General features: G+C 53.9%; 6 protein-coding genes across 6 annotated transcripts; 3 read left to right on the plus strand and 3 right to left on the minus strand.

Annotated features, from left to right (window-relative positions):
* Window positions 1–74: 74 nt before the first annotated feature.
* Window positions 75–10322, plus strand: K460DRAFT_409769 (uncharacterized protein; the record flags this gene model as incomplete). The annotated part of the gene is made up of 3 exons (XM_040937287.1): window positions 75–121; window positions 175–3826; window positions 4113–10322. 3 exons carry the CDS (start codon window positions 75–77, stop codon window positions 10320–10322), a joined length of 9909 nt encoding a protein of 3302 aa, XP_040784918.1.
* Window positions 10323–11161: 839 nt separating this feature from the next.
* K460DRAFT_358975 (uncharacterized protein) lies at window positions 11162–11926 on the plus strand (the record flags this gene model as incomplete). Its single annotated transcript, XM_040932155.1, has 1 exon — window positions 11162–11926. One exon carries the CDS (start codon window positions 11162–11164, stop codon window positions 11924–11926), a length of 765 nt encoding a protein of 254 aa, XP_040784919.1.
* A 460-nt stretch (window positions 11927–12386) lies between these two features.
* K460DRAFT_370328 (alpha/beta-hydrolase) lies at window positions 12387–14244 on the plus strand. The gene is made up of 3 exons (XM_040934136.1): window positions 12387–12625; window positions 12706–12991; window positions 13200–14244. Exons 1-3 carry the CDS (start codon window positions 12516–12518, stop codon window positions 14088–14090), a joined length of 1287 nt encoding a protein of 428 aa, XP_040784920.1. The 5' UTR covers window positions 12387–12515; the 3' UTR covers window positions 14091–14244.
* Window positions 14245–14466: 222 nt separating this feature from the next.
* Window positions 14467–17002, minus strand: K460DRAFT_292657 (elongation factor G, mitochondrial; the record flags this gene model as incomplete). Its single annotated transcript, XM_040929364.1, has 3 exons — window positions 14467–15372; window positions 15419–16706; window positions 16791–17002. The coding sequence occupies 3 exons, from the start codon at window positions 17000–17002 to the stop codon at window positions 14467–14469; spliced, it is 2406 nt and encodes an 801-aa protein (XP_040784921.1).
* Window positions 17003–17085: 83 nt separating this feature from the next.
* On the minus strand, window positions 17086–19776 carry K460DRAFT_183151 (uncharacterized protein). Its single transcript, XM_040927073.1, has 2 exons — window positions 18207–19776; window positions 17086–18156 (listed from the first exon to the last, which is right to left on the minus strand). The coding sequence occupies exons 1-2, from the start codon at window positions 19676–19678 to the stop codon at window positions 17574–17576; spliced, it is 2055 nt and encodes a 684-aa protein (XP_040784922.1). The 5' UTR covers window positions 19679–19776; the 3' UTR covers window positions 17086–17573.
* Window positions 19777–20171: 395 nt separating this feature from the next.
* On the minus strand, window positions 20172–21859 carry K460DRAFT_346109 (uncharacterized protein). Its single transcript, XM_040931293.1, has 3 exons — window positions 21219–21859; window positions 20671–21166; window positions 20172–20616 (listed from the first exon to the last, which is right to left on the minus strand). The coding sequence occupies exons 1-3, from the start codon at window positions 21487–21489 to the stop codon at window positions 20508–20510; spliced, it is 876 nt and encodes a 291-aa protein (XP_040784923.1). The 5' UTR covers window positions 21490–21859; the 3' UTR covers window positions 20172–20507.
* Between the last annotated feature and the right edge of the window lie 578 nt (window positions 21860–22437).

The raw sequence follows: 22437 nt of genomic DNA on the forward strand, positions 1-22437 counted from the left end.
CGTAGCCCTGGAGACGCCGCTCTCGACGAGTGGTGGACACGACCTGTACAGGGACCATCATACCATCTTTGGCAATGTCTGGCCCGTTTCGCTTTAATCAGGAGGCGGCCAAGTCCCCGCTGTATGTTGCTATTCTCCACATGAACATCGCTGTTCATAGACTGACGCTGGCAGTGACCGCTCCGCATCCCCCTTCTCTGCTGGCCAGCCCGTGTCCTTCAAGACCAATGTTAATCGCGCGAAGACAAAGAAGTGGGTGCAGGCCAAAAAGAATGCCTACGATGGCGACGATTGGGGCGACTATGACGAGTACGATGAATACGGCGTAAACGATGAAACCCCGCCGCATGCTGAACCGCAATCTGCGCAGCGCTACTATGCTCAACGTACGGAGCAGCCGACACGCAGCTTCACAGATCCCTCGCAACAGGCTCCTCTGCCGAAGGCGCGCAGGAACTCCTTTGAGCACGGGGAAGAGCAGCGCGCTTTCTCATCCACCATACCGCAACCGCAACAGGGCTATGGACAGCATTACGGAGAGCCACAACGACAGACAAGTGGCGCTGAGTCTGACATGGGGCACGATCCCTATCAGCGACGTGATTTTAGCCCGTCTGCAATGCCTACGCCCCTCCAGACGCGCATATCCGCCGTTCCCACTGATATGACTGCCTCCCCCTCCAACACTCAGTTCCCCCCGCGCAAGAGCAGCATAGGCCAGGCCGAATCGCCAATGGCCACATCTCCACGATCACGCGCGGGAAGCCACTCCGACAAGCCGTTACCTTTTATTAGGCCAGCCGACATCTACAAGCGCGTCGGAGAGGAACGCGAGAGGGAACGTGCATCGTTAGATTCATCGCGACCAAGCCTCGACTCCTTATCATCCCGTCCAAAGGATGAGGTTGCCTCTCCTCAAATAGAGACTGGTAGATCACTGTACCCATTAGAGTCGGTCGCAGAGCGAAAGAGCGAGTACTTGCCGGACTTTAATGTAGCATCCCACCAGAATGACAAGCAGCCAGCTCAAACTGCCTCTTCTCAGCCCGAAGCGTTCAACAGTAATTTCTCGTCTAGAGGCCCGCAGTTGCAGACTCCTGCCAGCCATGCGCCTGTTGTGTCACCCCCAGATGACCAGGGCTTCCGCTCAGTTGTCGATCAGGCTTTCACTCGCAACGATGACCAACGTTCGGTTCCCCCCACCCCAATATCCAAGGATTCCAGTTCCGAAATGTCGAGAACGAACACTAGTAGCACCACTGGCATTAGCCCAATTATGAGTCACGTGCCCAGCTCTGCGACGTCAGCCTTGAAGAACCGCAATCAAGCAGGGGGTGATGGTAGTACTCCCGCAATCGCAGAGGAGCCTAATGAAACTGCTACACCAGTTTCCCGGTCAACGCCCGCGTTTGTACCCGAGCCTGTTCATCACATTCAGCGTAAACCATCGCCAGGCCATTCTCGCAACATCTCGAGCTCATCGCTACCCCGCAGTGGTTTGGCTACTCCAACTCGTGGCGATAGCCCCGCGCGTTCGCCTGTAATAGCCCCGCAAAAGGACTTTTCGGAACCAAAAGCAGCCCAACTTGCAATAGACACCACCGACGGAATGAAAGGCGGGCTCAATGGCCCATCGATCGCATACGCTACCCGTGAATCCGATATCGCAAATGCCATGAAGGGCAGCCCAACTAATGCAGCTCCCGAGCTAAGAGCAGCAGAAAGGCAGTCGCAGAACACGTTCTTAGAGTCACACAATGCGCAGTCCCCTATTCAAGACGTCGTCCCCCGCGATCGCTCGGAATCACCAAGCAAAGGTCGCGTGCAAGCATTGGCTGGCAAATTCGGTGATGTTTCCCATTCAAGGCGCGGTTCTACTCAGTCGAACACGTCGAGGAACAGTGTGCAGTCATGGGAACGGAGCCAGGATAACTCGCGGTCGGCATCTCCAACGAAAGCTAGCCCCAGCAAACCTAGCAGCCCTGTCAAGGAGTTCCGTCCACATCTGCCTGGACAGTGGGAGTCCTATGCTACAACAGCCATCACGCCATCTGATCATGGCGATGTGGACAAGGAACTAGGTCTCGAGAAGAACAAAGCTCTGTCTCCACTCGAAGAGGCTGACTTGACCCCGACGACTGCCAAGTGGCCAGTCGCCGAAGTTGAAACTTCAAATCCTTCAGATCCAATGGCCGCACTCAAAGATGCTGGAGCTGCTATGGTTCACTCCATTCGATCAACGGTCGGGCTCGATGATACCCCATCCAGTTCGCAGGAAGAGCAACGAGCCTACAAGGGCCATGGCGATGTTTACAAGCCTCGACCCCTACAGCTGGACCGAACAGAATCTTCCGTATCGAGCATACCGCCCACTCCACCTGCCAAAGACTCCCCAGAATCTGAGTATCCACCACCTTTAAGAGAGAAGAAAGACAAAACCCCGGCACCTTTCGTACCGGACCCCTTCACTGGACAGTTGCGCCCGACCCTTGATCCTCAATTGAGTACTGATACGTCAGCTGATGACCAGGAAAGCGATCGCTTACGAAAGGAAATCGTCGCCAGTCTCAGCCCGGTTCGGACTTTAGCAACACCAGCGATCGACCCCAACCGTGGCTCACTTCAATCGGTTAGTTCAGATGCAAATCGTGCCAGTTCTATATTGCCAAGCGAATATGACAGCTACTGGGCGGCTGGTGACGATGCTACTCCACGTCCCTCGCAGGATGCGGAGCGTAGCATCCCTGGACTGTCGTCGGCAGCCGTTGTCCCTCCAGTCGTCACAAAGGCCGAGGAAGCTACAAAGCCTGCGATACTCAACCGTTTCAGTTGGGAAGATAACACCCCAAGTAGTCAACCAGAAGCTGGTCCTGTTACAGAACCTTTGAAGGGCCCACAAGAAGACAAAACATCTGCACCTACTGTTGAACGTGCTGCAGAAGAGGAGCGTCAGCGATGGTCTGAAGGCCTTCCAGATTCCTACTTCGGACCTGGTCATACCTTTACAGTCACCAAACCAGACCCCATAACAAACGCGGAGTTGGCAAACCGGTCTCTTACTCCGCCTCTGGACTCTACTCGTGCAATTGCTAGTCCCACGCGGGAGCATACAAGATCGCCTGGTCTTCATGTTGTCAATACGGAAGTCGATCCTGAGGCTGTCGACCTCCCCCCTCGTTTCAACGCAGAGCATTCGCAGCCACGGCGAACTAGTCATGGGGAAGCCGCAGCACCGCAAGACCAAAAGGACGCAGATGCACTACCTCCAGTGCCTACCTCTCCGATTGTGGTATCCAAACCATCATTTTCTCACGAGCCTATAGCAAAGTCGCCTACGACAGATAAACCACTAGGTGCCCGCGAGATTGCCACCATCACTTCTACCCAGGAGCGCATCGCCACGTACAATAAAACGCGCGATCATTGGGCCACGACTGATCACGGACTCGAGAACTGGCTGGCCTCTACTCTTGATACCAACCCGGACCTCGCCACACAAGCATTTCCGTTGCAACGACCACCCACGGGAACGATTCGTCACAAGCACACGCCATCTCTTCCTTTACTCGGGAAGCTTGGTAGTTCGATGAGCAATCATCATGGCACAGAGCAACACAGCACGCCGGGTGCACAGGTTCCAGCTGGCCCGAATTCTCCAACCTCTGGAACACCGTCTGGCCCAGGGTTTGGTGGTCGGGTTGCAAGCCACCAGATGCAAGTCAAGGGCAAGGATTTGCTGCACACAGCTGGTGTGTTGAGCGGAAAGGGAATGACGAGTGCCAAAGGCTTGTTTGCCAAAGGCAAGAGCCGCTTTGGTCGCGACAAGGTAGATAAATGATCCCTTCCCTACCCCCCTCTGTCTTGCAGCACGATACGAGAATGCTATCATGATACTTTCCTACCATTCTGGAAGATGGACAACGACATACGGGTGGGTGGAATTGCTTGGATCTCGAAGTTGGCGTTCTCATTTTTTTGGGCGTTATCATTCATTCCTAGTTCATGACCATGTCCCCGCCTGTAGTTCCGTAATGATCTGAATGTAATCTCGGTTCTCTTACCGTTTTTCATCATCATGATAGATGCACATGCTGATGTGATGTGTGATGTAGGCCCTTTCCCGAACCGACTCGGCACCTTCCTCTCGCGAGCCGTCCGAAGAGCCTGAATTTATCACGCCCATCTCACGAGCATCAACGGCAATGACAACGACGCCCGAGAAACCAATCACTCGTACTTCGACCGCCACCGACAGCCCCAACGACGAGAAGAAGAGTCGTCGGTTCTCCCTCTCTTCGCCATTCTATCGTTCGGCCCGCTCCAGAAGTAGGCCGACCAGCATCGCGCTTCCCAGCAACACTCCATCTACCTTTGACAATACACCCAGGAACACGCCGCCTCGCGAACTTTGTCGCGTTCTCGATGAAGATAATCGGCCGCGCTCGTTCCATGCTCCAGACTCCTGGAACTATGCGCCAGGCGTACCATCGTCGTTTGATCAAGCCCAGACTACGCCGCCGGGTAGGACTCCACAATCACAAAGTCGATTGGGCATACTGCCTTCACCAGCAAAGAGCGCGTTCTCGTCGAAAGAGAAGGACAATGAAGAGGATATCCCTCCTGTTCCACAACTTCCCGATGCGGTCTCAGAGGGTCAGTATCGGGGAACGAGCCATGAGGATGCTAGCCACAGAATGCTCCAGTCGATTATACGATATGCAACACCTCCTTTACCATCACAGGATCCATCACAGGATGCGACGAGGGTTGTGGAGAGCCCTGCGGTTGATCTGGCAGGTGCATCGGGGGAAACATCACTAGATACTGGAAAGGCGCTGCCACCCGCCCCTGCAGAGCTTCAGCTGCAACTTGAGCGGGCTGGTGACAGTGACCGACCACCGCAATTAAATCACGACCCATTACCGGATACAGTAAGCTTTTCACCGGCAAGACACGAGCAAGTCGACGACGAGGACGAGGACGATCTACCACCGCAATTGAATTACGATCCACCATTCGCGGCCAACCCTCAGCCCGCAGAGATCCCATCAGTCACATCATCTATTAGGCCGTCACCGGCAGACGTGAGCGACGACGACGCAGACCACGTATACGCACAAGTAAAGGCCGACTCTGGGTTGCAGGTGCCATGCAGTGGGCTACTCGTGAGCGATGTCAGCCCTCTTTTGCCGCCTATCAAGTCGTCACTGGACGATATATCCGACGAAGATGACGGCCTGCAGACTCGTGTGGGCGATGGATTCTCAGTACTCTCGCAAGGAAAGCCAGGGGAGCCACTTGAACAGTCAAGGGAAACAAAGCCGGCACTACAACTGTCGAATGCGGATAGAGTCGTCGATCAGAATCAAGCCGTTCACGTTGGGATTACTGCGCAGCGTCCATCATTCGAGACTGAACTGATTGGCGGTGATATTTCGCCCGTCTCGACTCCTTCACGCGAAGTTGACGATGCTGCTGCGATGCCCAAGGTAGAGAAGTCGGAGGCAGGCAGCGTATCGAACTCGGTCTGGTACACGGACAGCGAGTTGCATCTCCCCGGCTCGAGGGTGGGCCCGATGTTGCGTTTGCCCGAGCAGCAGGAAGCGATGGGCGAAATTGCGGTCCAAGTGCCTGGAGCAACACGGGACGGTGGTTCGCTAAGCCCAGGCCACGCATCGCCCCCGCACCTGCATGCCAATGCTGGAGCTGGAGCTGGAGCTGGCGCTGGTGCTGACCCGTCCAACCACCAAACTCGCCGCGTCTCCGCCACGCCGTTCAAAGTCGTCCACGCCGTCGAGGAGTATGCCGCATCCAATTCATCTCTTGCATCATGGGACCACGATAGTATTGCCGCTGAATTACACTCCCCACAGACCCAACCGGACGACATGAGAGATGAAAGCGACCTCGTTACGCCGGTCGCCCCAGTCCCGCGCATCACTCAAAATGGCCCACAGCCAGATAGGGCTGAGGGAACTCTTCATGACACGTCCAACACGGCCACGCCCAATGGATATTTCAGGGGGCAGACGACCTCTTCCGAGGCAATGCACCAACCACAGCACTTGCAGTCTTCATCGGCTAACATGACCGTGCCTGAAAGATCCAAATCGCTTCTTTCGCAAATCTCTGCCATGGTCTCGGACGGCGGCAATCCCATATCCCCTGCATCAAGCATCGCCGGAAGATCAACGCCATCCACAATCCGCCGCATGCAGCACGACTCGTCAACAAAGTCTCCTTGGAACCAAGCCGACATTCCCGAGGAATCCACAACAGCTTGGAGCGACCACACGCCTACCGCCAAGGACCACGATTTTGATCTGTACGCTGATCACGATGGCATTGTGAAAGACGTCCAAGACGAAAATGGTCAGCCCTTGCGAATTGCAGACGCCCAGGTTCCCCGCTCAGCTCAGCATTCTCTACCAGCCAAGTCTGTAGTACCTGCTGTCGAGAGTGCAGCAGAATCCAAACACGAAGTACGACCGAAGCTAAGCACAGAGCGGCCCATGAGCTTCATTTCTGGACCTCCAGACCAGGATGGAAAACCACAGGATCAGATCAATCAATTAGCGTTGTCACAGGGTGCCCAAGTACCACCGGTTCCTGAGCAATATCGAAAGCAGCCGCAACAGTCTGGTACACTTCCTGTCGACACGGTTCACTCTATCGCACCGCCGGGGGCTGTTGCTCAACATCAGAATTACTCCCAACCGCAGCATCAAATTCCGGCTGGACAGCCACCTCTAGCAGCACCTGTCTCTGCAAACAACAATAACCAGGATACCAACCCCCAGGCCCTTAACAATGTAACGACACGTGCGCCAGTGCCCTTAACTCCTTCTCAAGAAGCAGTACAACCTCCTGCTTCGTTTGAAAGACCCCTGATGAATGGTCAAGCGTCACAGAATGGCCAAATGCCACTTCATGGCCCGCAGGACCCTCGTATATATAGCATGGCACCAGGACAGCCTGTTCTACAAGGACCCCCGCCTCACGCACAGATGGTGATGCCAGATCACGACCCTCGAGCTCAAGGTCAGCCTATCGGACCGCCTCCAGGACCGAGGAATCAATACGAGTTTCAACAGCAAATGATGCAACTCCAGGCAAGATATCCACGAGTCCAAGGTGTGGAGAATCAAGCTCCTCCGATGCCATCCCAGCAGCCGATCCTTCAGATGCAAAAACCGCAAGAGAAGCCGTCATCGAAGCCTAGGCTGTCGTCCGTCTTCAAAGGCTTTGGAGGCAAGTCTCACACCTCTCAGCAAAGCTCAACTGGAAACACTGCAACGAAAAACTTGAGTCTTAAGCCATTGCCCGCAGATCCCAACCGCAATAGTTCATTCCACTCGGCTGTCAGCAGCCTTTCTCTTTCCCGTGAAACACCATCTGCAGGTAGAGCAGGAGAACAGCCGGGCGCGTTTAATCCCTCCAATCGACCGCCAAGCATGGGAGCAGATTCGCTCCTGAGTCAGGTCAGTCAAGGCTCTACGAGGGTGCAGCCGGCGGACTCCCGCGTCGACCTAAGAATGCCAGCAAGCCCTCCGCCATTCAATGGAATTCCGCCACAGCAGCCTTCCAATGCAACTCCAGTGCCTAACGGACAGCCACAGCCGTATCGTGCCTCTACATCTGGTATTCCAGAAACGGGAAAGAAGAAAAGGTTTTCCACATTGGGAGGTCTATTTAGTCGAACAGGTCTAGCAGGCGATGAACTCCCTAAAAAGTCTAAAATATCCAAAGAAGACAAAAAGGCTCTCAAGGCTCAAAGACACTCTACACCCCCTCCAGTTCAGAATCCCGTGCCACAATGGCCTCCGCAGCAGCAACAGTTCAGGCCTCAGCAACCTGGCGTGGCTTACCCCCCTGGGCAAGTTCCACCCCATATGGTTCCTGGCATGCGACCAATGGGTCCACAGTATGCATCTCCTCAGACCATGCCTCCTCGTGGTCTTCAAGGCGCTCAAGGGCTACCCGCGCAAAATATTTCTCGACAGCATCAACAGCCTCAGCCTGGTTTCTTGCCGCAACAGCCTATAGGTGGCGGTCGTCCCGAAGAGGGTTCTGCTTACCAACGAACAAGGCAGGCGGTAGAGTACCGGGCCCAAAGAAACCCCACGCAGTCATCTGTTCAGGGCTCCAATACCGTCACTCAAACTTCAAGTACGTCTTTCGATCACATTCCACCAGATCTCCGTCAAACACGTTGGGGTCCTCCTCCAGGTGGGTATTACAAGCCCGAGACTAAGCAACCAACAGTTGATCAGGGAGCCTATGCGGACTCCCAAGCCGCGCGACAAAAGGCACTGCAACAACGTCAGCAGCAATCAGTACATGAACAAGCAGTCTACGGAGCCTCACAAGCGGAACGTTCGCTGTTACAGCAACGTCAACAGCCGATACAGGGGCAGGGAGCCTATGCGGCGTCACATGCTGAGCGGATGCAAGCGCAACAGCGGCAACGATTAATCCCAGATCAGAGTGGCTACGCAGGATCGCAAGCAGAACACCAAAACGCACGGATTCAGCGAGAGCAGCATATGTCGGAGCAAATGGCATATCAGGCCTCGTTAGCACAACAGCAGCTAGCAGAGCGGCAGCGACAGCAGCAGCCTATACCTGGATCAGGAGGCTACACGCCATCACAAGAGGAGCGCCTTCTTGCTCAGCAACAACGACAGCAACATGAGCAACAGCAATTCCATCTGCAACAGCGACAGGGTAATGCGCAACCGTCACTTAGTCGCCGGAGTGTATCTGGGCCAGTTCAAAGCCACATCTCGCACGCTGAACCCCCTGTCTCACAACGCCATGTGAGCTCCCCAGTAACGGAGCCGCAGTATGAGGCGCCTCCAATCCCCGCAGCATACAACCACGTCTCTGGGGCTTTTATATCTCCTCGTGATCGACAACAGCAGCCCCTGTTCTCACCTTTCAACGATCCAGCAACTGGCCCCTTACAGGACCAGTCCGGTCGGCAGTACTCGGATCCGCGGATGCCACCAATTTCCCCGCAAATATCTGCACAGTCTCAAATAGCTCCCAATAGCCGAACACATTCAGACGCCAGCGCTATTTCAGTGGTGTCACCAATATCGAATTCCCCAGACAACCTCACAACATCACAACCTCCTAATCAGCAACCCCAAAAGCCGAGGATGAGTAGCATTTCAGAAGTACAGGTACAAGAACAACCATGGCACTTGAACTTTCCGGAGGGTGCTACAGAGCAAGAGATTGTTCGAGCTCGCCAGAGGCAGTATATGGAACAACAGTTCACCGCTCAACATCAACTGAATACCGAACGGGCTGCACGATCGCCATCCCCAAATACATTGCCCCACGACCAGTCATCTCAACCAGCACCGGCTTCTGAGACCCAAAGGCAAGGGGGATTCAAGGAGCTTTTACCACGTAGCTCTCCACAACCATATACGATGTCTCAACCAGCACAGTCTACTCAACAGGACCCTCCACGAGTTTCCGATAATTCACATCCTACGCAACCTGCGCCAATACACCCTGAACAGGGTCCACAGCCAGCAGCATTCCCCCTCCCAATGTCACCAGATCCGGCCAACATTCGGAGCCCAGTAAACCCGCTCGCAGGTTCCCTTCCGCCACCAGCACCACCGAAGCTGCCGCACAGCCCGATGCGTCCCATGTTTCCTCCTACCAATCCGCCTCCAGTTGTGGAGCAGCATCATGTTGACCATGAGCCACAACAGTACCAGCAGCCCATGTCTGACGAACCTCCCCCATCCTATGATGGCCCCGGTGTTCCCAACGATGGGATGGACAAGAGTCGACCTGAACATCCTCGGCCGCCCAACATTACCACAGATGCACCGACAGAAGAACGTCACTCGCAAGATCCTCGACAACGCCAGCCATCGATTGGAATCTTACAGCACCCTCAGCCCGCTTCGATGGCCGCATCACCTCAGCGATCAGCAGCTGACATGGGCGCCGAATCCCTTCGCCGCCAGCTTCTTCAACAGGAAGAATACGCGCGTATGGAGCGTATTCAGCGAGCTCAAATCCAACATGCCGAGTCGGAGCGCGAAAGACAAGAACGCGAAATTGCTCGAGCGAGAGCACGAGAGCTAGAGCGCAGCGCGTCCGGCGGCGGAAGAGTCGGCAGCCTGCGAAGTGTTCCTGGCAGTCGCAATGGGGGGACACCTGGCTGGGAGAGACGAGGCAGCACTTCCAGACCTGTTTTCGAGTTGCCTGCTGTAGAAGACGACGAGCCTGCCATGAAGGCGACTTCGTATCCTGGCCAGGAATGGGTGCCTCCCATGTGGACGGATGATTGAGCATCCTCGAGTCCACTATATTTCATTTCCAGCTTTCACTTCACCTTCTTCGACCAGGATACTCCATTTGGCATCCGTCGCCCTTATTTTTCGCACAACCGCCTAGCGATGTGATCGTTTTGCGTTTCCATCGTGACGCATTTGAGCGAGCTAGCATTTTGATCTACACATTGGAGTTGGATACCCCATCATCGCTTCGTTTTCACTTTCTCTCTTGTGTTATACTCCCAGATTTCTATTTATATACTTTGTTGTAATTAGTTAATCTGGCCTTTGTAATCTTGATGGCAACCCGCAATCTCAAATTCTTGTTCAGACATATACTTTTTCTTTTTTCTGACCGCGCTCTGTGCTTGTACGTGTCCCGTCACTGCTTCCTGGCTCACATTGGAATAACTGCGAGCCAAGGAAAAGTTCAATCTTCATCCATATTCACGCAACAGCTAGATACCATCGTTCGATGCGTTCCCATCCAGTATTTGCAATTGAGCAATCTTGCGTACTTTCACTTATCATGTCTGAGAATAAGAGGTAACTCGACATTGTTCACCCGGTCAACCTAGAATCAGGATCTCCTCGGGTCCTATCAAGGGAAAGCTTAATACAGTGGCACTGTCATATCACAACAGCCTGGTCCTATGGTGAAACTATCTTCTCATACTACTACAGTGAAAGAACACCCCAGTGCCTCCTAGGCATTCAATTGATTCCCACCCGAGTCCTTCCTAGCCTTCTCTCTTTCATCCACAACACTCACACTCTGCACAACATTCCCCAGCACCACCAATAAGCAACATTCTCAACTCAACGAACCCCTACAAAAACTTCAACCAGGCAATATGTCCCGACCCGCTACCACTCTCTCCGCACGCCTTCGCGCCCGTACGATCTCACTGTCCATGACGCCTGCTCAGCGCCCATTCTCACTCAATGTCGACGCAGCGAAAGCACGAGTGGCGCATTGGGAACCAACCTTCCCTTTCGACGCTCTTCGCTCGGACGAAGAACAGAACGACAGTGATGGTGATGGTGATAATCAAGACGGCAGCGAGGACATTCAGAACTGTACGACGTACAGCGCCTTCGATCCCCGCGCGTCGCGCCCGTTGCTCCTCCTGCATAGCGGTGTGGATATCTCGGTACGCCCGCCCACGTCGACTACTGCGGTTATACCACGTGCGGTCAAGCCGTGGCCGTACTCGCTTCCTGTGTATCTGAGACCGGGAGTTGGTACGACGTTTGCGATAATGCACACCACTCTTGAGTCTGCCCGGCTTCCTGAGACGGAGAAGGATATGAAGAAGAAGGAGAAGTTGCCCGCGCAAATTGGCATCTTGCAAGCTGTGCTATACGGTGTCCCTGATCCGGAGGAGTTTTCTTACGCACAGGCTGTTGTGAAGGACGGTGGTGTTTTACATAGAGTTCTTTATGGGGTTAAGGATCCCCAGAAGGGCGGAGAGCATGGTGGACTTGTTGGTCGGGTTGAGGCTGTGAAGGCCAGCGAGGATGCTGCTGCTGCTGCTGTGCTGGTGATCCGAGAGGTCAAGGTCGATTTGGAGGATAATATTGTCGAGGTCAAGGGATCTGAGATTGTTGCCAAGTAGGGTTTCGCTTTGGGCTGGCGAGCTGTGATGGGTTTGCATGGATTCCATGTGGCCCTGTGGATTGACTCCTGGTAGATTTCTTGCGAGGATGATATCTGAGATTCTGTAATAAGATGGTGAATGAGTACATCTACTCAATATCGATATCTAAAAGCAACTTGCATGAGCAGAACCCATGTTAGCTGGGGGTATCAAATTAAAATGCAAATGGTAAGATTCGAGCCTAGTATCGCTATTTCCAAAAACACATCGTCACTCTAGGTCACCCAAAACATTGTTCCAAGTGAAAAGCCCAGGTTGACCGTGATGTTCTCGATTGAAGATTATTTGTTGGACAGCTGTGCCCTGGTATCACCGCTAACCCCAACCCAGACAGCGGCGGAATCCGAAGCCGCGGCAAGAGTCCCCTATCAAGACTAGCGCGTCTCGAGGGTTATCTCGCAACAACCTTGTACATCAGTGACATTCTCACTCAGCCGTCTTCCTCATCTCCCTAATGTCGCAGTAATCTGTTTTCTAAGGACCATTTTCCATTTCTGCTTGGGGATCCAGCGAGCGTTGCGTCGCGTTGCGTTCGTACATTTTCGAAATGCCGGCTCTTCAGCGTATCTTCGTGAAGGCGTACTGGTCTCTAGCGGGTGTCGGTATTGCCTGGGCTACCTTCGTACTCCTGCTAATCAACCCGACGATTCAACGGCAGTGAGTTACTTCCATATATATCAACCCCATTCGTTTAAAAGAGTTTGGGATGTTTGCGTAGCTAACGTGTTTCTGCAAAGTGCTCTGTACTCGCATAAACTAAATACTAATTTCTGGCACAATGTCTCCACGCCTGAGGCTTTTGGCTTCGCAAAGGGTCAGGTCCAACCCTTCTGGCTTGATACAGCGGATGGCGAGAAGCTGTTTTGCTGGCATGTGCTTCCTCTAGATGTTTATCTGCAGAATGAGTACGAGCTAGTCAAGGCTGCTACGACGGGCGAGGTTTTCGAAGAATTAAAGGGTACTGTGGGAGAGAAGTTGATGCGAAGAGATGGAGATAGTAGGGTTGTGGTCAATTTCCATGGAGTAAGTCTGCGATTGCTGTTCCAGTCTATTTCTCTGGCTATCTTCGCTTGTCATTTCGTTTCATCCCAAGTCACCGTTTTCTTGCTATTCCCTTCATCTATTATACTCTTCGCTTTCCTGTCTTTCTGGTTTCTTTCCCACGTCCATCGACTTCAATCACCCTCCTCATTTCTAAGCGTTTCCTTGAGTATTCTAACCACCCCCACAGAACGCAGGCCACATAGCCCAAGGCTGGCGCCCCTCAACCTACCGCTCCATATCCGGAATCCCAAACACTCACCTACTGACCTGCGACTACCGAGGCTACGGTCAATCAACACTGAAGAACGCGCCACACACCCCCACTGAGACCGGACTAATCACAGACGCCATCTCCCTCTTGTCCTACATCCAGTCCGATCTAAAGCACCCATCAACCCGCACCGTCCTCCTAGGCCAAAGTCTCGGAACAGCAGTAACAGCCGCAACCGCCCTATACTTCGCGGACCCCACCTCTTCCGACCTCCCCACGGACATCGTACACCCCAAACCCCACGCACAAAGCAAAAAGTTCGAAGGCTTCGCAGGCATAGTCCTAGTAGCCCCCTTCCGCGACCTCCCCTCCCTGCTCAAAACGTACAAAATAGCCGGCTTCTTCCCCATCTTGCGGCCCCTCCTCGGATACCCCAGGATCCTAGACTGGGTCTCGACAAAGATAGTAGATACGTGGCCGACGCAGTTCCGCCTCCAGGCTCTGCTGTCCCATTCCCTTGTCACGCCCCATCAGTCCCTCCATATGACCCTTCTGCACGCCCGCAACGATGGCGATATTTCGTTCCGCGAGTCGGAGGCGCTGTTCGAGCCGTTGCAGTCGCTGATGTTGGCGGAGGAGGGCGCTAGTGCGACAGAGGAGCGGCGGAGTATTCATGGGGGGGAGCGCGTTCGACGCGGGGCTTTTGCGTATAAGAAGGTGGAAGATGCGAGGGGTGAGAGGGTGGTGGAGCTTGAAGTGGTGAGGTTCGGTGGGCATAATGAGGTAGTGGGGTGGACGCAGGTTAGTCTTGCGATTCGCAGGGCGTTTGAGAGGAAGAGTTTGAGGCCTGGGCTGGATGTTGAGTAGGCCTCAGTGTGGAAGAAGGCCGTTGAGGTTGGGTTGAGCCGAAGTGTGATGCCTTTCATTGTAGAGTAGTGTCGGTTTGATTTCGTACCCTTCTACAAAGATTTAGTGCAAGTAAGGCAATGTATAGCGAGAAATGAAGTAATTGTTTGAGGGGATATCATTCAACTTGCTCATACGATATATACAAATACATGTACACTGTTTTACATCCACTCATGTCTCCCGTAAATGCGCCTAGACGTCCGTCTATATGCAGTCCTAGGCATCTTCGAGGGGTATACTATATCAAAAATGCCAAACACATGATCTCATGTCTTTTCCACTTCGTGCCTTGTTCCTATATCTGCTTCAATAAGTTTGCCAAACGCATAACTTCTTACGCGTTCCTGTCCTTCTGCTCCTTCTCGTACTTGGCAACCAATTCCTTCTGGAGCTGCGGTGGTGCAGGACTGTAGTGGCTGAACTCCATGCTGAACTCGCCCTTACCCTGTGTACTAGCGCGCAGCAGACTGCTGAAACCAAACATGCTGTTCAAACTACAATCTGCGTAGACGGTGAAGTCTTCCGGGCCGATTTCAGTATCATTGATGACGGCGTTTCTCTTGTTCAGAATTCCGACGACTGAGCCCTGGAACTCATTGGGCGCGGTAATGGTAGTCTTCATGAGGGGTTCGAGAACCTGGGGCGCACCAGCTTGGAAGGCCTTGCGGAAAGCTTGTTGCGTCGCCATCTTGAAAGCCATTTCGGAGGAGTCGACGGCGTGCGTCGCACCGTCGTTGATGACCATCGATGCTCCAAGGACCTTGTGACCAAGGAGAGGACCCTTGGCGGTGGATGCCATGAAGCCCTTTTCGCAAGCAAATAAGAACTTCTCCGAGATCGTACCACCGGAAATTTGCTGCTCGAACTTGTTCTCGGTGAGTGCTTCGCTGGGCTCCATCCATCCCACAACACGCGCGTAGTCTCCGGAACCACCGCTTTGTTTCTTGAGCGTGTGGTCGAAGTTGACGCGCTTGGTCATGGTTTCTCGGTATGCGACTTGGGGTTGGCCTGTCTCGCACTCTACGCGGTATTCGCGACGCATGCGCTCAACGTAGATGTCGAGATGCAGTTCTCCCATACCGGAAATAACCGTCTCCTGCGATTCGGCGTCGACATGCACTCGGAAGGTAGGATCTTCGCGCATAAAGCGGTTCATGGCTTTACTGAAGTTGGGCGTGTCCTTGGTATGCTTGGGCTTGATCGAGAGGGAGATGACGGGCTCGGGGACGAACATGGAGGTCTGGAGAATTAGCGTTGCTTAACAAGTAGCAAAAGTGACAGCTTACCATAGTGTATCCGAGAGCGCCATCGGTAAAGGTGTCCCCAGACGCGCAGTCGACGCCAAACACAGCACAGATTTCTCCAGCGCCAATCTCTGGTACTTCCTCCATGTCGTTGGAGTGCATGCGCACAATCTTCGGTATCCTAACCTTCTTGTCTGACCTTGCGTTGAACACGTTCATGCCCTTCTTCAATGTACCTTGGTACACACGAATATATGTCAATTGGCCGAAGGTGCTTTCTTCCAGCTTGAAGGCCAGGCCTACAAATGGCAGAGAGTTGTATGAGACCAGCTTGACGGGAGCTTCCTTTCGCTTCTTGTCCAGCGCCATGTTCTCGACTTCGGAGGGATTCGGGAGGTAGTCGCAGACGGCGTCGAGCATCGGTTGAACAGACTTGTCTGCAAGCGCAGAGCCCATCATGACAGGTGTGAACTTTAGAGCAATAGTTGCCCGTCGGATGGCGGCTTTGATCTGGTCAATGGACGGTTCTTGTTCGTCCAAGAACATTTCTGCCATCTCGTCATCAACATCCGCAAGTGTCTCGATGAGCTTCTGCCTCTTTTCATTGCACAGGTCTACAATGTCTGCCGGAATCTCATCCGTTTCCCGAATGGTCTCCCCCTTCGGACCCTCGTTGTAGATGGCTTTCATCCTGACCAGGTCGACCACACCTAGGAAGCCATCTTCACGTCCTATTGGCACCTGGAGCGACGCAGCTGGTATCCGGAGCTTCTGGTTGATTTGCTCGACTGCTTTCCAAGGGTTGGCACCCATGCGGTCCATCTTGTTGACGAAGGATATCCTAGGGATGTTGTATCTCCTCATCTGCCTATCGACTGTGATTGTCTGACTCTGCACGCCGCTCACGGCGCAGAGAATCATGACCGCACCGTCAAGCACTCGCAGCGCCCTCTCTACCTCGATTGTAAAGTCGATATGGCCAGGTGTGTCAATCAGGTTGATGTGGTATGTCTCGTCCTCTCCTTTATCGTTCTTCTTAACCCAGTCGCAAAAGGTGGCCGCAGACTGAATGGTGATGCCCTTCTCACGCTCAAGGTCCATCGAGTCCATCTTTGCGCCAACGGCGTCTTTGCCTCGTACTTCATGAATGCTATTGATACGGCCAGTGTAGAAGAGTACGCGTTCGGTGGCGGTCGTCTTGCCGGAGTCGATGTGCGCTGCGATACCAATGTTACGTACTCTCGATAACCGCTCCCACTCGACGGGATTGAGGCCTTCTACAATCTTCTCTTGCGTTAATGCAGAGGGGTCTTCTTTTGCTTGCTCGAGTCTACAGTGCTCGATTAGCCTCAATCGAATTGCTCCCTTAACCGCCCACCGCCATCAAGGCAAAATGCTAGTGGTTGACACTTACACCTGCGCAGCAGAAGACTGCCATCTCGTTTGCTGGTTTCTTGTCTGACTCCTTATCCATGTGTCTGTCTTTGTACCATTGGTATACGGTGTGCGCGACGCCGCAATGGTGGAGAGAGCACATCGCGTAGGGGCTCGGGCTATCGATCGAGCAGAGCTGCGAAGACTGCTTGCGGCGAGCGATTGCGCTCGTAGGAATGGCTGCACCCTCATCTTGCACGAAACAAATGCTGCAAGAAAAGAATTGGAACGAAAGGACGACACTGAAGTCTGCTGATACCTTTGGGCGGACTGGCACCACTAGAAAAAAGTTATCGGAGTTTCGGAGGTGCCAGTCACATGACACCGCGCACTGGGCCTGCCGTTAACTTCGCCTCGCATTGTTTGCAAACAACGGCCATTTTATATAGATGGAGTGAGGATATACTGGATTGATGGTACATAACGACGTCTGGCAATTATGCACGCCACTATAGAACTGTCGAACAATGCACGCAATAGTTTGTATCCAGCTGCAGTCCCCAACAATTATGCACAAGAAGTAAACCCGTGACACCCACCAGTGAATACGAAGCCCCACCAAAACAATCGCTCCTGAAAATGCTTGTGAGAATCGAAGGGGGAAGGGTGCTGAGCAGCCCAGAGCGTAGCAGTACGTCTGTGGTGCGTGTCTCGGTTATGTGAGCTCCCGGACTCTTCGAGGATTTTCACATGTGCCATTGACAACTAGAAAGCCCATATAGCTTCATGTATCCGAGACCGCCTGGGTTTTGGCATGGCATCACTAACGGAGCGTCTCGCCTTCGAAGTGGGGTGTCTGCAGCTCTGCAGCCGATGAATCAGCCCCATGGGGGGTGGTCGGTTCGGCGGCCTGGTCAGTAGGGCTGGAGGCCTTTGCAGCACTAAAATCGGCCGGGAGACTGTCATGCTGCTCCTCAGCATGGTGCCCGTTCGTAACTGCCGCTTTAGCCTTGGTGGCTACCTCCTCAACCTTCTTCTTGCCCTTATGCAGCGCGCTGCTTACGGGCGCCTTGGTGTGGGCTTTGTGTGGCGGAGAGACGGGCTTTTCGTGTGTTTTGCTCGCACTGGCAGCTGTAGGTCTCATCATGCGCTCAAGAAAGCCCTCCTTTGGCGCACCAACCGAAGAAGCACGCGAATCTGGTCGCTTGGGCGCAATTGACGGCCGTGGGTGTTTTCCGGCTGCAGAGACTGTAGGCCGCGTCGCGGTAGAAGGCTTCCGGACGATCTTCGGTTCCTCGCCATGTTTCGCGGCGGATGCGGCGGTGGGCGCAATGAGGCGAGAAGGTAGGCCAACAGGGCGCGTAGGAGATTTCGGGCGTGGCTTTTTGAAGGCGGTTGGTGAGGTGCTTGACAAAATGTTAGTACACTAAAATTCTTTAGACCATGCGTTACGTACCTGACACGGTGTGTAGCGGTCGCTGGTTTCGTTGTAGCCGGCTTCTTGTTCTCCGGAACGGCAGTCTTCGCTTTGGTAGCCGCGCTGGCTGTGTGATTAGTAGCTGTTGAGGAGGCTGCTGCGGGACGCAAAGAGCTGCGGCTGGTCTTCGCAGCTGGGGCTTTGACAGGCTCTTTAGGCGCAACTGGCTTCAAGTGTAGTTTCGCAGCTGGACTGGGCTTCGCTGCGTGCGCAGCGACCGAATGCCTCGGGGTCGTAGGTGTCTTAGGGGCTGTCTTTGGCAGTGGGCTCTTAAGCAATGGGCTCTTCGCAGAGGACGGCTTGGCCGTTGATGCCTTGGCTGTAGAAATGGATGCAGGTTTCTTGGGCTCCAGCTTCTTTGCTACAGGTGTACCGTTTGCCTTCACTTTGCTCTGAGCGGGCTTTAGCGTTCCATTCGTAGGGATGTCGCTCGAAGCCTGAGCTGTATCGGTCGGTGGAGGCGTCGAAGGCAAAGCCGGACTGTCCGAGACAGAGGCTTCGGTCGTGGGCTCTGCTGGTTTCGAGGGTGCCTCTTCTTGTACTTCTGTAAGCACCTTGTCTGGAGTATCGGCGGGCTGATCGGCGGCAGGCGCTGGCGTTGGAGCGGGCTGCTCTGCTTCGCTAGTCGGTGCTGGCTCTGCGGGCTCGACTGGGGGCTGCTCGACTGTCTTCGCCGGGGTTTGCTCCACTGCCTTGACTTGCTCTACTTCCTTCTCAGGGATCTTCTCTGCGACCTTCACAGGAGCCTTCTCTACCACCTTGACTGGGGTTTTCTCTGCTACTTTGACTGGAGCCTTTTCTGCTGCTTTAGGTGGAGTTGGCTCTGCGGCCTTGACTGGGGCCTTCTCTGCGACTTTAGCTGGAGCCTTCTCTGCCACCTTGACTGGAGCTTTCTCTGCTGCCTTGGCCGGGGCCGGCTCTACTGCCTTGGCCGGGGTCTGCTTGGGCTGTACTGATGCCTCTTTGGGTTGGGTCTTCTTCTCCACCTCTGGCTCGGGATCTGGGAAGTCAGACCCCTTCATGATAGAGCCAAGATTCGGCATGTCTCCAGCTGGCGAGTGGCGGATGGGCGGAGGGGATAATGAGGATTCTCGTGATGCAACAGCCTGCTCGGGGACGGCTTCAGCAATCGCAATGCTCTTTTTGCGCTCTGCCTTTTCCTCGCCCACAGCCTTCTTCAGCTCTGCAATCTCGTCGGTATTGTCCTGGCTGACGCTGAAGCTCTCTCTTCGGTTGGCCAAGAAGGGGTTGGAGGGCGTGCCCAGGTCTGTGCTGACAGGAGGCGTGCTAGGCTCGACGGAAACGAAGGATGCGCGTACTTTGGCTGTCGGATGCGTGTTGCTGTCTGTCGATGGGTGCGTGTCTACGGGGGAGCGGCCGCGGGGCTCAGGGGAGGAAGGCGCGCCTTGGTTCTCGAACATGGCCCGCAAGTTGCGGACTCCGGAGCTCATGGCTACGGACAGGGCGAAGGGACGTCAGTATGTGTGTGTATGTATGTATACGTGAGGTGGCAGGAGGGAAACGGCAATGGGTTGGAGGATGGAGGCGCGCGAGATGATGTGGTTTGTGCTGAAACGCCCCAATGTTTATGTACAAGCAGTGACGGAGGGTTGCGACAGGGATTCAAGGGGTTTCAGGTGGGAGCAACTCACAACGGCTGCTTAGGAAGATCAATCGAGCTTTGGGCAAATGGGCGATTGTCGCAAGAGGACAGAGGGGTGGGAAAAGGAGGCAATGAAAGTCTCCTGAGGGGTGCACAGGAGAGTCCAAGTTGTTCTCCCGAGCAACCAAAACAGAGGGCAGACCAACCAGAAATCCCGTAGCTCGGCGGTGTGACGTGAACTGCCCCGGACTTTATTTTTTGCATAGAACCACCTTCTCATCAGCACTACTCGTGCATTGCACTGCATTGACTGGTCAATTAATAGAAGCATTATACAATATGCCAGCAGAGGAATCCCAGCACCCGTTGCACCGTTGCGGCCCGCGACCCTCAATCCACGGGTTCATGCAAGCGTTCATTACAGCCAGCCAGCCAATGGCAACACTATGAGCGCGATTTCACCCCATTTCTCTCGCAAGGCTACGATTCATAAACTGATGTAATCAGAGTTTGTCTATCTATACTCTAGGGAATCAATATCTCTCGATATATCTGGGTATCATTAAATCCATCGCAGTGGCTGACCACTTCAAAACTTCCACAAATCAAATCATCAATCATATAGCTCTTCAGCAAGCCCTTCCTATGTGTTTATTCCCCATCTGAAGCGGGCAGGCTTATCCCTTTAATTCCACAGGCGCAGGAGCATTCAAGGTAGGACTCTCCCCAGCAGGTAGCTCAACCAGGTTCTGCTGCGTCGCAGATAGTTCGCCCATCGGCACGTAGCTAATAGCTTCGTTAGTGGGCCAGCCTTCAGAATGTATGGAGTATGACTATTACCTTAACACCTCTGCCTCAGTATGGTGTGCGTACTTGGTCTGTGGTGGGACCAGCTGCACGTCATCTAGCTCTGAAGGACTTTCCATAGTGCCATCGCTTGGTGTTGTCGCACGCTTCTTGTGGCGCCACAAGAAGAAGGCTCCGACTAGGATAGCTGCGAAACTGGGTATGCCAACACCGAGTCCTATACCAAGAGCGGTGGAGTTGAGGGATTTGGGTTCCGAGTCTGTTACTCCGGCTGTCGATGCTGTGGCAGAAGCTGTGGCAGTGGCGTTGGCAGATGTAGCGCTTGCGGTTGAGGCGGAATTCGAGGTAGTTGAGGTATGGGTTGGCCTGAACATTTCGCCAATGATAGTCACAGTATAAACGTCCGCGGGCGAGTGGTCAAAGGAGAAGACCTCGAATTTGTCGTTGCACTGGCAATTGTCCAAGCAGCAGTAGGAGTCGACGCTGCTCGAGTTGCAGCTATAAACTGGGGCGCCATTATTTTTGACACCTAGAACAAAGTCAATCGCTTGCAACATCTAAGAGAGGCATCGGTGGCGTACCCATACAACTTCTCGGACAGTTGCCACTCTTCCAAGCTTTATCCGTGCATGTCCCTCGATGTATTCGAGATTTGGCGGGCTCGTGAGGATCGGAGACACACAGGCCGTCAGAGGTACATGCTTGTCTATCAAAACAGCATGCTGAAACTAGGGCATTTGGATTACACGCCGTGTCTGCGCCAGCAACACCTCCGTCTGGGAAGTAGCACCCCGTCGCGAATACAGTTGAAGAGAGACAGAGGACGGTCGAAAGGGTTTGGAATGAAAGCATAACGAACGGCAATAGGCGCACAACGACGGAGATTTGAAGTCAAAGGGAGTGTGAGGCCAAAACAAATGAGCGAAAGTCGCGATAGCGGAGAGGTATGACTTATGAATCAACGGAGATTCCAAGGTTGGAGAGGTACTAAACCTATTCCTTCATAGCAGCAACACTTTCCAATCTCAGGGAGCCACAATATCAACGGCCTGGGCACCTAGCGTCGATCATATACTGGAGTATCTACTGTCCGTCCAGTCCCAGCTTCGATTCGTCGGCATCATCTCAATCCCTCATCTATCAGTCCTCTTAACCTCGCTCGAAGAAGAGTGTTGGGAATTTCTTGGGAGTTTGCAACATTCGGCTTTGCAATGGTTCGGGTTTGTTGTTGATCTCGTCCACGGGTCGAAATAAGGAGATACGCATCCATGCGCCTTCCTCCGGTCGGACTAGCGTTTGGCGTTACGCGCTTTCGGAACCTGGCTGGTTCGCGTGCACCCAACTCAACGCCAGGAAAGGTGCATCTCGCGAATTACAACCTTCAACACCACGTCATGTTAAGAGGCTGCCCGCGCTCTCTGTACGCATACCATGTCTGAGCCCCGACGGTCGACGAGAGCGCGCGCCCGCGAAGAAGCTGCCCCCGAGACGCCAAAAGAGACGCCCGTCAACGCTACCAAAGCGTCGTTGAAACGCAAACGAACAAGCATCGTCGTAAAAAACTCGGCCCCATCGACACCGGCCAGTGAAGGCGTACCATTACCCCCGAAGCAAACGCTGCCTCTCAAATTGCTCGAAGGCCAGCCTCTACCAACGCTTCCTGAGCCGCAGCCTCTCGATCTTCCCTCGACCGAATGGCAGAACATACAACAGAGCGGAGTGCTCGAGGCATCTCTGGAGCGGTCGCGGGCGGTATGGACATCGGGTGTCAACTTCCGCACCTTCCATAAGCACTTTGTA

The sequence above is a fragment of the Cucurbitaria berberidis genome (genome assembly GCF_010015615.1).
Source record: "Cucurbitaria berberidis CBS 394.84 unplaced genomic scaffold K460scaffold_5, whole genome shotgun sequence".
NCBI lineage: Eukaryota > Fungi > Ascomycota > Dothideomycetes > Pleosporales > Cucurbitariaceae > Cucurbitaria > Cucurbitaria berberidis.